The sequence below is a fragment of the Asparagus officinalis genome, chromosome 9 (genome assembly GCF_001876935.1).
Source record: "Asparagus officinalis chromosome 9, Aspof.V1, whole genome shotgun sequence".
Taxonomy (NCBI): Eukaryota; Viridiplantae; Streptophyta; class Magnoliopsida; order Asparagales; family Asparagaceae; genus Asparagus; species Asparagus officinalis.
This window is the reverse complement of record NC_033802.1, coordinates 49,452,202-49,468,600: the sequence shown is the minus strand read 5'-3', so window position 1 is coordinate 49,468,600 and position 16,399 is coordinate 49,452,202. Positions and strand designations below refer to the sequence as shown.

The window sequence follows — 16,399 nt, the reverse complement described above, 5'->3', positions numbered from 1 at the left end:
CTTTAGGATCTCATCTTCACATTGACTAGTACGCGGATCATAATGAAACAAAGTCTTGGTGTTCCAAGAAATGATCTTAGAAGCGTCAGGCTTCCTGGACTGTGTGCCAAGTTTAGGAAATGAATCCTCAACAAATTCACAATCATCAAGACGTGCTTTAAATGCGTCACCCGTCTGGGGTTCAAGGTATCTTATTATAGAGGGCGAATCAAACCCTATATAGATACCCAAACGACGCTGTGGACCCATTTTGGTCCTTTGTGGAGGAGCAATTGGGACGTAAACTGCACAACCAAACACTCTCAAATGTGAGATATTCGGAGGTGCACCATAAGCAAGCTGCATTGGTGACAAAATATGGCCACCAGAGGGCCGTATTCTGATAAGCGATGCGGCATGCAATATGGCATGACCCCAAGCCTCAACAGGCAACTGTGATTGCATCAACAATGGACGAGCAATCCATTGCAATCTCTTAATTAGAGATTCTGCTAACCCGTTCTGGGTGTGAACATGTGCTACAGGATGTTCAACTTCGATGCCAGTTGCTAGGCAATAGTCTTGAAAGACTTGTGAAGTGAATTCTCCCGCATTATCAAGACGTAATTTCTTGATTTGATTATCGGGGAAATGAGCCCGCAACTTAATAATTTGTGCCAATAGCTTTGAAAAAGCTAAGTTGCGGGTGGACAAAAGGCACACGTAAGACCACTTGGTTGATGCATCTATAAGTACCATAAAGTACCTAAATGGTCCACTTGCGGGGTGAATAGGCCCACAAATATCGCCATGTATTCTCTCCAAGAAGCTAGGAGACTCTAATCCCACTTTCAGAAGGGAAGGTCTCGTGATCAGTTTACCTTAGAAACAAAATACTCATCCTCATTTATTTCATTGGTTTCTAAGTTATATCCGTTTAAACGAATATCCTTGAAACTTATGAGGTTTCTATTAGATTTCGGAGAGAATAATGCATCTTTTATTATTAGTCTCGTTTTATTTGGGAGCAATATCATTGCTTCACCAAATCCTTCTATTATATTAGATAGTCCTGAAATCGTAATTACAGGATCGTCATAATCATATAAGCTATTGAAATAGCTTCTTTCGCGAAGGATTGTGTGCGTCGAGGCACTGTCCACAAGGCACTCACACTTCATCTATAACATGAATGCAATATTTTAATCTAAAGAAAATAACTATCTTTATTGAAAAGTAAATTGCATTACATGGAAAGTAAAGAACTAAAGATGAAAGTACTATGAGAATTTAAATGCATATAAAGATAACATGGATCTAGTCGAGAAGATCATCCATTTCGAAGTCATCAGCAGTGAACTGAGTAGACGGCTGCTTTTCCACCAGATTTGTTTCAACAGGAGACTTCTGGCTCGCTAGATACAGATCTTGGAGGTGTCGCGGAGTGCGACAGTTTCTGGACCAATGTCCAGTCATGCCACATCTGTGGCATTTGTCCTCCCAAGTGTTCTTGGGAATGGACGACAGCTCAGTGGTCTTCTTCTTCCACTTCTTCTTTCCCTCACTATTGCTGCTCTGGGGCGGGTTGTTTTTCTGGGGTGGACATCTGGCCTGCCACTTAGGGGCTTTACCCTTGTTGAATTTACCCTTATGCTTTTTCTTCTGCTTCTAGGAAGAAAACATGTGAGCTTCGGGTAGAGGAGCTGAGCCTACAGGGCGTAGGTTATGAGTGGCCAAAAGCAATTCTCTGTTTTGCTCCGCCATCAGAAGGGTGGAGTGCAATTCAGAATACTTTTTGAACTTTCGTTCGCGGTACTGTTGCATGAGGATTGCATCCTTCTCGTGGAAGGATGTGTAAGTCTTCTCCAACATGCGTTCCTCCGAAACTTCTTCACCACACAACTTCAGGCAAGAGGTGATATTATGAAGTGCTGAGTTATACTCAGCTACGGACTTAAAGTCCTGAAGTCGGAGGTTTTCCCACTCATAACGTGCACGTGGGAGGATCACATCTTTCTGATGTTTGTATCGGTCCTCAAGTGCAGTCCACAATTCCTTTGGGTCCTCTACAGTCAGGTATTCGGCCTTCAGGGTCCGATCAATATGTCTCCTGATGTAGATAATGGCTTTCGCCTTATCTATATCAGAGACGATCACTGTAGTAGCAACCTCAGCATTATTTACAGCATTACCCGTAACAGTGGCCGGAGCCGGTGGAGCAGGAGTTGAAATTGTGGCTAATAAGCCCTGGGCACGTAAGTGGAACTTCAGGTCCACATGCCAACTCAAATAATTCTTGCCAGCAGCGTCAAGGACTTCGAAATCAACGCTCGCTATTTTAGCAATTTTATCTATGCATTTGAAAGACATGAATTAATAATAAGGAATTAAAAATTCATGCAATAAACATGTTGCGTGGATCAGCCCGTCACCAAAAAATAAAAAGTGTCCAAATAACAATTGCACAACATCTCAGGCATATAATTAGATATAACCTAAATATTTAATAATTATGTGTGCAAGTGGATAGGTAGATAGGCTCTGAGACGTGTGCATGGGACTATGATGGCGACAGTGCAAAGCCTACATGCTCTGTATATTGGGTTTTTAACAACAAATATATCAGCACCTATAGCTTAATGCATCTCTCATTAATCTACTATGCTATAACTTGAAGAGAGCTATCTCTGCCAAAATATCTGGTTTTAAATGGATATGTTGGTCTCCCACTAGAAAAACTTTTGCTTTGGTCATGTGATACTTATAGTGGAGAAGTAAATTCCAAACGTAACTAGGTACCTATGTATGTACTAGCCTCTCCAACAATTTCAAAATTGATTAGTTTTAGTTAGACTACAGGGAAACCATGTTTTAGATCATAACCTTAAAGTGGCAAACTTTCATATGCTCTTATATAAAAGTAAGATCAATTTTAATTAGGCCATGTAATTATTAGAATCATAAGATTGATCCGTATATTATCTCTCTCTCTGAAAAAACATCATATGCTCTTTAATTCAACATTGCCATATCTTGTTCAAGTTACTGGGAAAGACTGAAAAAACATAAACATGTAACCCGTGCAAAGATTGGCTCTAATATCAGAAATTTGAGCATAATGATTGGAATTTTTTTTTTTTTTTAATTTTCAGCTGCTATATATTATTCTACGGATTATAGTAATTACCTCTAGATCAAAGATCTAGGGACGATCGATACTAAAGATCCGTAGAACGCTGCCTCCTTGCGATGATCCGTCGAACGCTCCCGCTGCAACAAACCAGATCTCAATGCGCAAAAGAGGAAGGAAGTATTTTTTTTATGGCTCAGTGATTCAAGAACACTTCGTGCTGATAACGTGTTTGAAACTCTTACATAGGCCAAAGGCCTATGATGTATATTTATAGATAGTCAATGTGAATAGGTTGAGTACCCAAGAGTCACCCCCACTTAATGGGGTGTTACACCATCATAATGGGGTGTGAATGGAGGGATAATGAGGGGGAGGCCAAAGGCCTCCCTCATCTCATAATATAATTTTCTTTTTTATCCTCTCAGATTTTTATAAAGTCTAAGCATGTAATTATTTCTAATTAATCATTCATTAAATAAATATAACCTCTTATTAATTATGTACCTCCTCACCTTCCTAAATATAAGTATGAATAATATTTTAACTATTACTTGTTTAAATATAATACAATATAATAATTTATAATATAAGTACACACAATCATTAAAGGTAACCAATTAATTATTATAATTATTATTTATGAATTATAATAAAATAATTAAAATAATAGTATAAATAGAATAAATATATTATGAAAGACTATTAATAATTACACTATAATTCAATGAGCACCAAAATAAATAGAATAAAAATTTATGTCATAAATAGCATAATTATTTTAATAATATTATATAAATTAAGAATTATAAATTTATTTATTATTAGATAATTAAATAAGGTAAATAAATAATTTAACATTATTTTTAGAGTAATTTCTCAAAGATTATTACACGATAATCAATAATCTATACTTGGTAATAATTGAAAAATAACTTCTTTATAAAAAAGTATTTAATATTAATAATAGTACTATTAGTTGTTAATGATAGTATAATAAAAATTTATAAGATATCTATAGTACTAATTTATTTAAGAGCATAATTTAAAAAATTAAATTAGATAAATATTTTATAGTATGTGGATAGTATAATAATTTTAATAATATTACTTAAACTAAGAATTATAATATTACATAAGATAAATTATAGTAAACCCTCATAAACTTTTAGCATTTTATAGTAAATAGACCCTATGAACTTTCAAAATCACGCAAAACTCCTATTATCTTTTGTAGAAAGTCCCCAATATCTTTTAGATAAATTACACCAAACCCCCAATATCTTTTAAAATGCCTTTTTGTGCCATTTTCTGGTTCTAATTTATAGGGGTTATATGCAAAATTCAAAAAGTTATTGGGGCTTTCTTTGAAATAGAAGAGTCATTAGGAGTTTAGTGTGATTTTGAAAATTGGGCTAAAAAGTTCATAAGGGTTAAGTATAATTTACCATATTAAATAATTATAATGAGAACAACTATTGCGATATGTTGCATGTATTAAATATAATTATCTAGGGAACATCAGGAAAAAACTAGCAAGATTACTACAGCCTACTTAATTTAAAGTTACGTTAACAAATTTCAAGTTGGAGGAACATATTTATATATACTACTATAAAAATAGGATTAGGGTGTTAAAACTTTTAATTTCCTTTTTTACCCTCTCAAATTTTCATAAAGTCTAACTATGTCATTGTTTCTAATTAATATTTCATTAAATAAATATAACCTTTTATTATTTATGTACCTCCTCACCTTCCTAAATACTTATAAGTATCAATAATATTTTAACTATTAATTATCTAAAAATAATATAATAATATAAATTATAACATAAGTACACACAATCATTAGTAGTAACCAATTAAACTATTATAATAATTGTTTATGAATTATAATAAAATAATAGTATAAATAGAATAAGATATTACTACAGACTATTAAGAATTACACTATAATTCAATGAGCAATAAATTAAATATAATAAAAATTTATGCCATTAATAGCATAATTACATAAATTATTAATTGCATATTTATTTAGTATTATACAATTAAATAAAATAAATAATTAATTAACATTATTTTTAGAGTATTTTCTCAAAGATTATTACATGATACTCAATAATCTATACTTGGTAATAATTGAAAACTAACTTTTTTATTAAAAAAGTATTTAATATTAGTAATAATTCTATTAGTTGTTAATGATAGTATAATAAAAATTTATAAGACATTTATAGTACTAAACTATTTAAGAGCATAATTAAAAAATTAAGTTAGATAAATACTTTATAGTATGTAGATAGTAAATCTTAATAGTATTACTTAAACTAAGAATTATAATATTAAATAAGATAAATTACAATACACCCTCATGAACTTTTAGCATTTTGTAGTAAATAGACCCTATTAACTTTTGAAATCACACAAAACCCCTATTAACTTTTGTAGAAAGTCCACAATATCTTTTAAAATGTTATGTAGGATCTGATTTTGCTTATGTATACCAAGTGTAGGATCGTGACCCTTAAGAATAGAGTGCGCTCTTATAAAAATCTGCGGAAGCTTTACACTTAAACACTAGAGGGTGAGTTTGCAAAGTAGATTATAAATTGCAAAGAAAGAATGGCAATCTCAGAAAATGAACATCACAAACATAAGCATGTATACTGGTTCCACCTCCCCGGTGTACATCCAGTCCCCAAGCAAATCCCGCTTGAGATTTCTACTATGATTTTGAAATCTTACAAAATCAAAAGCAAACTTGACCAATTTGCAAGACCATGCAAATTGCAACACCAATTGACAAGACCATGCCAATTGCCACCCAATCTCTAAACCAAGAGATCAACCCTCTCAAACCCGAGAGAAATCCTTTTTGAAGCAAGAACACAATTGATCCTATAAGCCTTGAATGTGTAGTGAAGTGCTGCAGTGGCTTAGGATTCTTTTAACTCTCTGAATATTGCCTATACAATCTCTAAGAATGATTGAAACCAAGGCAATATCAGAAACTCTCTTTTTCTAAACACTTAGCATGAAAATTTGGAAAATTAGAGAGTGAATATGCACAAAATGTTTGATCTTGTAAGTGCAAAACTTGGTTGTTGTTTTCTGATGTTTAAACCTATTTATAGCCTCTGAAATGACATAATTTTAAACCCAATTAACGTCCACAAAACGGCTATAAACAGTCACTTATTTAAAACCTAAAATCTGGAAAAACTGTATCTGTAGTCGACTACACTGAGTCTAAACAGACTCTGTGAAGTTAGAAAATTGCTTAGTAGTCGACTACAAGGCATAGTAGTCGACTACACTGTAAACTCAGATTCTGGAATTTTTCTTTTCGGTATTTTGACTGTAACTTTCTAATCCGATATCGGAATGAGGTGATTTAAGATTTGTTGGAAAACTCTTGAAGAGACCTACAACTTTGTCTTTTGAGTTTTTCCATATTCTAATTGCTAAGGGGTAAAAATAAAATATTTTAAGACTCACTCAATATCTATAAACTCTAATGGCTAACATAGGAGATTTCTATTGTTAACCAACACACTAAGCATGTGTTAGTATGTTCTAACACTATGTGTGTGCATGTGTATGAGTGATCAAGGCTTGTACAAATTTCTAAGCAAAGAAAATATAAAATTACATTTTGACAATAAAGTATACCTTCTTCTTTGCTTCATTTTGCCTTGAACTCATCTATGTCTTGAGTATCTCTTTGAATATAATTATTGATATAGCTCTGATACTGCAAAACAAATGTTAGTACATAATACACATAACATATAATATTTGTTATCATCAAAACAAACTAATCTTGGGGTCAAGATGTTGTTTGTGCCATTTTCTGGTTCTAATTTACGGGGGTTATGTACAAAATTCAAATAGTTATTATGGCTTTCTTTAAAAAAAAGTCATTAAAAGTTTAGTGTGATTGGAAATTCATAGGGGCTAAAAAGATCATAAGGGTTAAGTGGAATTTACCCTATTAAAATAATTATAGTGCGAGTAACTATTGCAATATGTTACATATATTAAATGTAATTATCTAAGGAACATCACGAAAAAGCTAGCATGATTTCTGCAGATTATTTAATTTAGAGTTAAGTTAACAAAAATCAAGTTGGAGGGACATATTTAAGAGAACTTATAGAATTGATGCTTATATTTAAGAACAATTATAGATTTTGGGGGACTTATTTAAAAAAAAGATTAGCACTAGACGATTATTATAAGAAAAACATTCAACTGAAATAACTACACAATAATAATTCATTCATACATTTCTTTTTTAACAATATTATGATGCAGTTTTATTTATTAACACATAATTTTAATATTCAATAAAAAATTTAATACTTAAAACATGTACATTCACATCTCTAGTAAAAAACTGGGCATTGGCGACGAGGTATTGGCGACGGATTTGAAATCCGTCATCAATACAAACATTAGCGACGGAAACAACCCCGTTGCCAATACCTTGTCGCCAATGTTTGCATTGGCGATGGATTCAATCCGTCACTAATGTTTTTCTGTCACATTAGCTACAGATTCGATTCGTCGCCAATACTTATTGGAGACGGATGCGTTCCATCGCCAATACTTATTGGTGATGGATCGAATCTGTCGCCAATACTAATGTGCCCATCGTAAAAAATTTAACATTAGTGATGGATTATCCCATTGTTAATAAGTGTCACCCATAAAAAATTAAGAATTATTTTAATATTAGTCTCTCAAATCTATAATATTTTAAAAGTAATCCAACAAATTATGTAAATTGCCAGCACATCTAGGGATGTAAATGAACCAAATAATTAACAAATAGTTCGATAATTTATCACATGTTATTATTTGTACTATTGCGAATATGATGTCATATTTGTGAGTTTTTGGCTTCACCTTTGATTAGTTTAGAGAAAATGATGAGAAAAGTGAAAATAATGAGAAAATGGTGAGAGACCAATGCGTATATCATTTTTAGTTATACGTGTTACGAACATGTAACCATATTGATTTTGCTAATGATATACCAGAACTTATCATAGCTCTTTTTAATTAACTAGTATGGAGCACGTGCATTGCACATGTATTAATTTCATGTTTAATTGACCTATCATATCTAGAGTATTTGTTATAAGATCAGTCTGTATAAAGTTTGGTATTTAAATGTTCAAAGGTTATATGTTTTCTAGTGCATATAGTTGCATTAGTAGTAAATTATAGAACCTAAAAGACAAGACATTTATATCATTGTTGTCTAAGCCCTATTTTCATGGGAAAAAATTTATTTAAGAAATAATATCAACAAAGGCAATAATAATCATGCCAACCCGAGTCACTGCTTTAAGCGTATTTTGGACAAACACCCTTATAGGTCTCCTATGCGGTTCCACTTATTTTGGTTACTCCACAACATCAACAACCTGTTCACCATGCAGTAAGAAATAAGCATGTTATATGATCAATAAAAATACACATGCTACATACTTGGTAAAATACCTAGCAAAGTCCATTAAAATTTTAAGCATGCTATATTTGTGAAAATTTCCTAGAGTGATTGAAGAAAAGAAAATTAAACTTTAAAAGGAGATTGAAGGATGTGAACAATGTACGTGAAATTAAGGGAAAAGAAAAAACCTAATGAAATAGACCGAGATTCCTTCGAGAAGTTGAAGGGCTCGAATCCAGGATCTTCGATTTTTGGGATATCTTAAAATGCTAAAATGAGATGAAAAGAAAAAAATTAAAAGACTAAACTTTTTTAATCACAAGAACTAAAATTGACTCCCCTAATTTAAAATTTTTGAACCTTAATCAATTATTCATCTTTTTTAATCACAAGAACTAAAATTGACTCCCCTAATTTAAAATTTTTGAACCTTAATCAATTATTCATCAACATCTTAGAACATGACTCCCCTAATTTAAAATTTTTGAACCTTAATCAATTATTCATCAACATCTTAGAACATATATACAAACCTTAATCAATTTATAAATTTTATGGCTAATACCTCTCATCTTTGTTGGTACTTGCTGTATTTTCACCTGGTGTGAATGTTATTAAATGTCTTAGTTCCCAAAAAATCCAACATTTTCGCATCTTTTCATCCTTGTCTGTCTCCTTTCTACACCCCACTCTCGACCATCATCATTGCACTGTCAGCATTGCATCCAGTGCCACCCCATTATGTCGTGACTGCATTTGCTTCCCCATACACTGTCTGCTGCCACTGCTGTTCCCAAAGCAATGACCATCACTACCTTTAAGTTGTAATCCTAATGTTGCACTATCACCACCATCATCTTCACCTAAACCATTATTGCCACCTCTACTATCTCTAGAAAAAAATATTAAAACTCAACTCATGTTATTAGTTTCATATATTATTTAAATTAACTTAAAATTTTATTATTCACAGGACACCTTTATTATGCCGTCAACTCTTCTTGCTAAAAAAGCATATACACCACGCGAGGGCTATGATAATGTAAAACCCCAAAACTTTAAATATTTTATGATGAATAATAATAAATATGTTATATATTTATAAATAACATATTATGATATTTAAGTATGCTAGGAATTGATTTGAGATCAATTCAATGTATATATTATATATATAAGAGCAAATGCACAAATCATGCTCGATGTATAAATCTGAAAATTTATGACCAGTGGAGAGATTTTATATTTTACACACTGATACGTTATGAACATGGAAAACCTTAAAAGACTAAAGTTTTAGATATCTTCAGCAGCTTTCCAACAAAACTTTAATTACCTAATTCCGAGATCAGATACGAAAGTTACAAACAAAATACCGAAGAGTATATTTCTAGTCAGACTGGGTTTTTCAGTTTCGGGTTTCGGGTTTTATGCTGTAGTTTTTCGGGTTTGCTGTCATATATACACATGTTTAAACATGAAAAATACCTCTTTTCTCCTGTGTTCCAAACCCTAGCAGCCCCTTTTCCCCTCTCTCAAACCCTAGTTCTTTTCTTTGGTGATTTTGAGGGATTTCAGAGGATTTTTCAGCAGGTTTTATGCAGTGCAGCGAAGAGGATTGGTTCTCTTTCACGTGGCAGGAGTTTTTCAGTATCTGAGGCATGTAAAATCTCGTCTAACTCTATACCTTTTTATTTTACACATTTTATTAAGTTTTATTCGGATTTTTCGAGCCTAAAACATATTTTTAGTGTACAAAAGATAGATCTTTATAACTTATGAAATGAGAATACATTATCATAATTTTCTAATTGATCATAACAGTAACCTTAACAAATTTCAGATTTGAAATTTATTAATCATGAATTAAATCACAAGTTTTTGCTTTTAAAACGTTTAAACATGTGTATATAAATGTTTAGGGTTTCGACGATATATTTACATACTAATATTTCGTTTCATGTTGTTTCATATATGTTGATATCAGTAATATTATGCTTAGAAAATAATGATGTCACTTCTAGATTTTTTTCGAAGCAGACAGAAACCTGTGAAGGGTTTCTGCCTGTTTTGGTTGATCGTTGGTATAGTTTGTACATGTTTACTTTTGTTGTGTGCTTTAATATGAATGAGGAGTCGCCTCGAATATTTAGCATTAGAAATTATTGTTTATTATGTATCTTCATACGTGAGATGGCTTGCGGACATGAGTTTAGATTTGCACACTGAAACACGTGTGAAATTAGTGTATATGCATCCTTTTCATATATCTCATCGATATTCTACACATTTCATTCAGTCCATGTGTTGGACAATTATTATGTGCAGTCCATATGTTGGACATTCATCATATTCAGTCCATGTGTTGGACATTCGTTATATTCAGTCTATGTGTTGGACATTCATCATTCAGTCCATGTGTTGGACAATTTATATATGCAGTCCATGTGTTGGGCATCCACTGCACCTAGTCTTAGTCCATGTGCTGGACACCTGTTTAAACCTTGAGTATGGCACTTACACTTACATAGGCTGGACATGACACTTATGTGGGCTTTGACATGACATGGTATTTGAGTTCTGAGATGAGTTAGTCTTCTTTATATTATTGTTCCTCTATTAGATCTTGGGTTTGATATTTAGGGATTTACAATTTGAGATACAAGGTATATACATGAGGGTTTCCTTGTTTGGATTATTTCGCTCGACGTACCTATGCTCGTGTTGTAATTTCCTAAATACTAAAATCCTCTTATTGTTAGGATCAATGATTTCATGTATATATGTATTAACTGTATTTTCTATATGCAACGAGCCCTCTCCCTTAGGGTTGGTTATGATGTTGCTCGCTAGCGCTTTGACGCTCGTTGTCCCCTCCCATTTTAGGTAACAAGCCAGGTGAATGGAGAGTCGCAAGTTGATGGCGATGCTTAATAGCGTCCATCTTTCATTAGTAGTTTTATTTTATTTATGGAGCTCCACTGTAGATATTTTGTTTAGACATTTGAGAGTTATGTTCTAAAAGTTGTAAAGGTTGTGTACCTTATTTTTTTTATCAGTTATTCTCTATTTGAGACTTGTTGATATCTCCAGACTAGTTATTTCAAAGATTCACTTTATATTTTTGTATGTTGGATGATGAAATATCATTTTTATCTCTATTATTTCATCATATATCTCTTGTATTATCTTTTACTTGCTTTTGTACCTACACCTGTTATTGACTCTACTAGAGAGATGATAATTATGATGGTGAAACATGTTATTGCACGGTGTGGTGCATGGTAGGTTTGATATTCCTGGTTTCACCTCGGACTGCAGCCTTGTGTGAACTTAGGGGCATCACAAATAAGGAGAAAATGATGAAAAATATTAAGGATATGTATGTAAGTATAAACTTAATTTCATATTTGCACACAAGTATTTCTAATTAGAATTCCTAATTTATTTATTTTTATTGCTATATGTTATTTAGGTGGCGCTTGAAGCTTCACAAGACTTTGTCTTGTCTCAGTCTCAGAGCATAGAGAACACTCCTACGGATCCTAATCGAATGACTAGAGAGTAATGGAGGGAAATTGTTGATGGAGTTTATGGAAATCGTCCGTGACCTCGAAGCGACCATGTGAGACATCGTATGTCGTGGGTAAAATTAGACAATATTTATTCGACAATGTTCAACCCTCCATGTTTTTTCAATATATTCCCATTATTACGCGTGAACTAGTGGGTGCATAATCGACTTGGGATGTTATGCGTGTAAAACCCCGTAAATTAAAGTGAATGAGTTTTTATTGGGAAATATATATTTATATCATAAATAAATGTGATATCAAGTGTTTGGGGATCAAACAAGTGTATTTTATAAGAGAGAAATCGAGTGAAAGACCATCACACAAACATCATGCACCAACAAAAAATTTCTTATCCGTTCGACCACGCTATAGTGGTGGTCGNTCTGCTTCCTACACAGTCTACCGCGATAAAGCGGCGGTCGACAGTCGAGCGGATTTGAGGTTTTCTAGGTTTTGGGTCATGTTGGGTTTTTGGTCGGATTTTGGGTTCATATATATATTTTATATTCGGGAGACCCTCTTCTTGATCAGACCAAACCCTAACAGCCTCATCATTTCCTCTTACAAACCCTAACCCCTTCTCCTTGGTGATTCCGATGGATTTTGGAGAGTTTGAGCGAGATCCAGCGGCTTGCAGTGAAGGAGGACTTTTTACAACGTTGTTAGAGTTGTTCATCACCTCTTAGGCGAGTTTCATCTTGCCCAATCCTGCACCTAGGTGTTTAAACGTTTTTAAATGATGTTTTTATGAGATTTGTGAGCCTAACATGTTAGTTTATATATAAAAATAGATCTTTGTATTATATATTGCTAAAAGAACGAGTTTTCTATTAATAAAGATCACCCACGAATTTCTTAATGAAGATCTAGATCTGAAAAAAAAATTCTAACAAGAGTTTTGAAAGAAAATTTTTGTTTTCGAAGGTTTTGATATGAATATGTACATTTAAAAAAGTTTCGCTTTGTCTATAGTGTTTAGATTGTTTCTCACATGTTTCTAGATATGATAAATCATGTATATAAGGTTGATAGTATTTATAAATGTCATACACAAATTTTTAGATCGATTTCCTATAGAATAGAAAACTGAAAAAGGTTTCTGCTTCTACGCGGTCGACCGCGGTGTACACGACGATCGACCGCATAGTGTGCACAAGAAGAAGTAGGCTTCTGCTTCAGTCGCGGTCGACCGTGGCGGTCGACCGCTGGGAATTTTTTTGCATAATTATATTATTGCATATGTTTGTGTGGCTGACGATATACCTAGTTTACATGGGATTGTTATACACTTAGATTGGTGTACATGAGTTGATTATGGACATGAGTCTTAGATTTTATTCACTGGGTTATGAGAGTGAATAGTATATATACTTTTACTTGTATCTGTTTATTGTATGATATTAATCGTATGCAGTCCATGTGTTAGACACTTGTCTATTGTGACCCATGTGCTGACACTTGACTATTGTGACCCATGTGCTGGACCTTAATTATATAGTCCATGTGTTGGACATTTACCCATTTCAATCCATGTGTTGGACCTTCGTCATATACTGTCTATGTGTTGGGCATTTATCACATGCAGTCCATGTGTTGGACATTTATCTGAGTTGTTTTAATTAACATATAGTAGATGAAGTCCATGTGTTGGACAAGTATCTGGTGTTAGTTAGGATATTTTGATAGTATGGTTGGAGATGGAGTTATTGCTCCACGCTGTAGCTTGGATTTGGTATTTAGATATTTATAATTTGAGCTACGGGGGACGTACCTATGCTCGTGTTGTAAATTTTTAAATATCAAACTCCCACTTTATTTTACAGTCGATGATTGATTATCTATTATATATCTACAGCTATTTTCTTATCCTTCTAGCCCTTCCCCCTGGGGTTGGTTGAGATGTTACTCGCTATAGCGATCTACAGCTATTTTCTTATCCTTCTAGCCCTTCCCCCTGGGGTTGGTTGAGATGTTACTCGCTATAGCACTTTGACGCTCGTTATTTTCCCCCTCCTTTCAGGTAGCGAGTCCAGCGCACGGAGAGTCGCAGGTTGATGAGATATTTTCATAGATTCTATCTAGATATTTATTATATTTACAGTTTATGTCAGAACTCCACAGTAGATGTATTTATGAATATTTGAGATATTACTTCTAGCTTTGTAAAGGCGATGTGCCTTAATGTCATTTTATTTGACTTCCTATTATGAGACAGATGTATCAGTTCATTTGTTTGTTTCTCAGAGATTTATCCATTTATATCAGTGATGATGATTTTTTTCAGAGTATATATGGTTTAGTACTTCTGTATATTTTCTCTTGCCTGTTTCGTACCTACACCTATTGTTGATTCTACTAGTTAGATAGTAACTATGATGGTATGTTGTAGCATGGTGTCTAGTGCTTGGCAGGTTTGACATTTTGGTTTCACCTTGGACTGCAGCCTTATTAAAACCAGGGGCGTCACAGTTAGTATCAAAGCTCTAGTTTTAGTATCTTAGGATCATCCTGTGTCGAGTGTTGAAGTTAGAGTAGAGTTTTTTAGGATTCATATATAGAGTCTGCTAGAAATTTCTAGAATGAGTGAGGACGTTATATTCGCGTATTCAAAAATTACGAATATTTTCTTTTGTGATATTAAAAGTATTTGCGTAAATGATATATGATATGAACTTTCTATTTATACGAGTTCCATATATGTTTTGTTTGAGGACTCATTGTTCGCGGGAAAAACCGTTGCTTTCTTCATTAATGATTCCATTGTACACTCTTGTAACAATTTATCAATTACAAAGATCCGGTCTTTTTATAAGATCCGGTTACAACGAAAATCAAATAAAAATAAATGAAAAATTACAACTTTGTTTCCTTGTTTATCGAACGAATCACGAGCTCCTGTTTTGCGGTCGCTCGCTTTGTGGGTTCTTTGCCTGCGCCGGGGTTGTTTGCCGTGGACCACCGCGCGATCTAGATCCGGTCGGATCTACGCAGTACGACGGGTATTATTCCACGAAGGAAATAATAGCCGGGAGGGATTGATTCACCAAGGAAACAATCGCTCAAGTCTCGGGATCTAAGACCAAGCTTAGATCCGGAGTTCGTACGCGTAGATCTGAGATCTGGTCCTCTCGAATACCTGCCTTATTTGGCGTTGACGGTCGCCGAGCACCAGATCTAGATGAGCAAGTCGTTGAAGTCCTAAAGTTTGAATCTTGTTTGGATCTGAGTCTCGAGTTCGCCGAGCCCCTCTAGGTGGTGGTTTTGGTGTTTTCCGCCTTTGGTTCTGTCCGTGATTCGGTTGATCCAGACTCTGATTTGATTCCTGATTTGGCAGTAAGTCGGATTCCTGATTTGGCAGTAAATCCACTTCTGAGTTCGAGTCCGAAACCGATCTTGATTCGATCGTGATTCGTTCGAGTCCGCTCTCGGTTGGATGACTCGTTGACTCTTCGAACACTTGGCTTGATCCCGCACGCGAATGGATGTATTCCGTTGCTTGCGTGCGATTCGTCGATCTCGTCGCCTCGTTGGTTCGTCGGTTTGTGCCGAGCTGAGCTAAAGGACCTATAAGCAATTTTATATGCCTACAGATACCCCCTCCAAAGTATTTCAGTCTCGTTCTTTTATAGAAGAGTCTGGAATACTTTGGATATGATTGTCCCCACCTTCAGTCGGTGTAATGGGACCTTGGAATGACTTCCGTTCTTGATTCCTTCAATCTTCCAGGCTATTCGGTGCTTTGTCGAATGTCTGCAAGAGTTCCGGTGCTGCATTTATTGTCTGACCGTTGTCGGAAATTCGAACTTGAAGTCAATTCCTGGTTTTCTGATTTTTAGCTCGTGCTTGTTGGTTGAACACAGAACTGACCCTCGACTGTCGGCGTTGAGTCTTTATTTGCGACGCGTTGTCCGGCGTAGTGTTGTTGAGTTATCCTTAAGAATGAAAATATTCTCCAGGAACTTCTCAACCAACAATAGGGAATAGTTTATACTCGTATACCTCATTGGAGTAATAAGAAGCAGTTTATACTCGTATACTTTTCGGAGTAGTAAGAAGCAGTTTATACTCGTATACTTTTCGGAGTATAAGAAGCAGTTTATACTCATATACTTTTCGGAGTATTGATTCTTTCATTGCAACGCATTGATTGGCGTTGACCCAGGGTTACGCGTTGACCGGTGTTGACCTTGAGGTTTTGACCGTCGTACGTTGACCTTTTTGCTTGCAACGCGTTGACTGGCGTTGACCT

The 16,399-nt window shown here is 34.3% G+C and overlaps 1 protein-coding gene across 1 annotated transcript in view; it reads right to left on the bottom strand.

Annotated features, from left to right (window-relative positions):
• Window positions 1,297-16,399, bottom strand: part of LOC109823435 — a 37,586-nt gene continuing 22,483 nt past the window's right edge. Inside the window, exons 3-4 of the mRNA XM_020389712.1 lie at window positions 1,693-2,330; window positions 1,297-1,590 (exon numbers count right to left, since the gene is read on the bottom strand). Coding sequence (XP_020245301.1) covers window positions 1,297-1,590; window positions 1,693-2,330 — 932 coding nt within the window. The remainder of the gene's footprint in view (window positions 1,591-1,692; window positions 2,331-16,399) is intronic.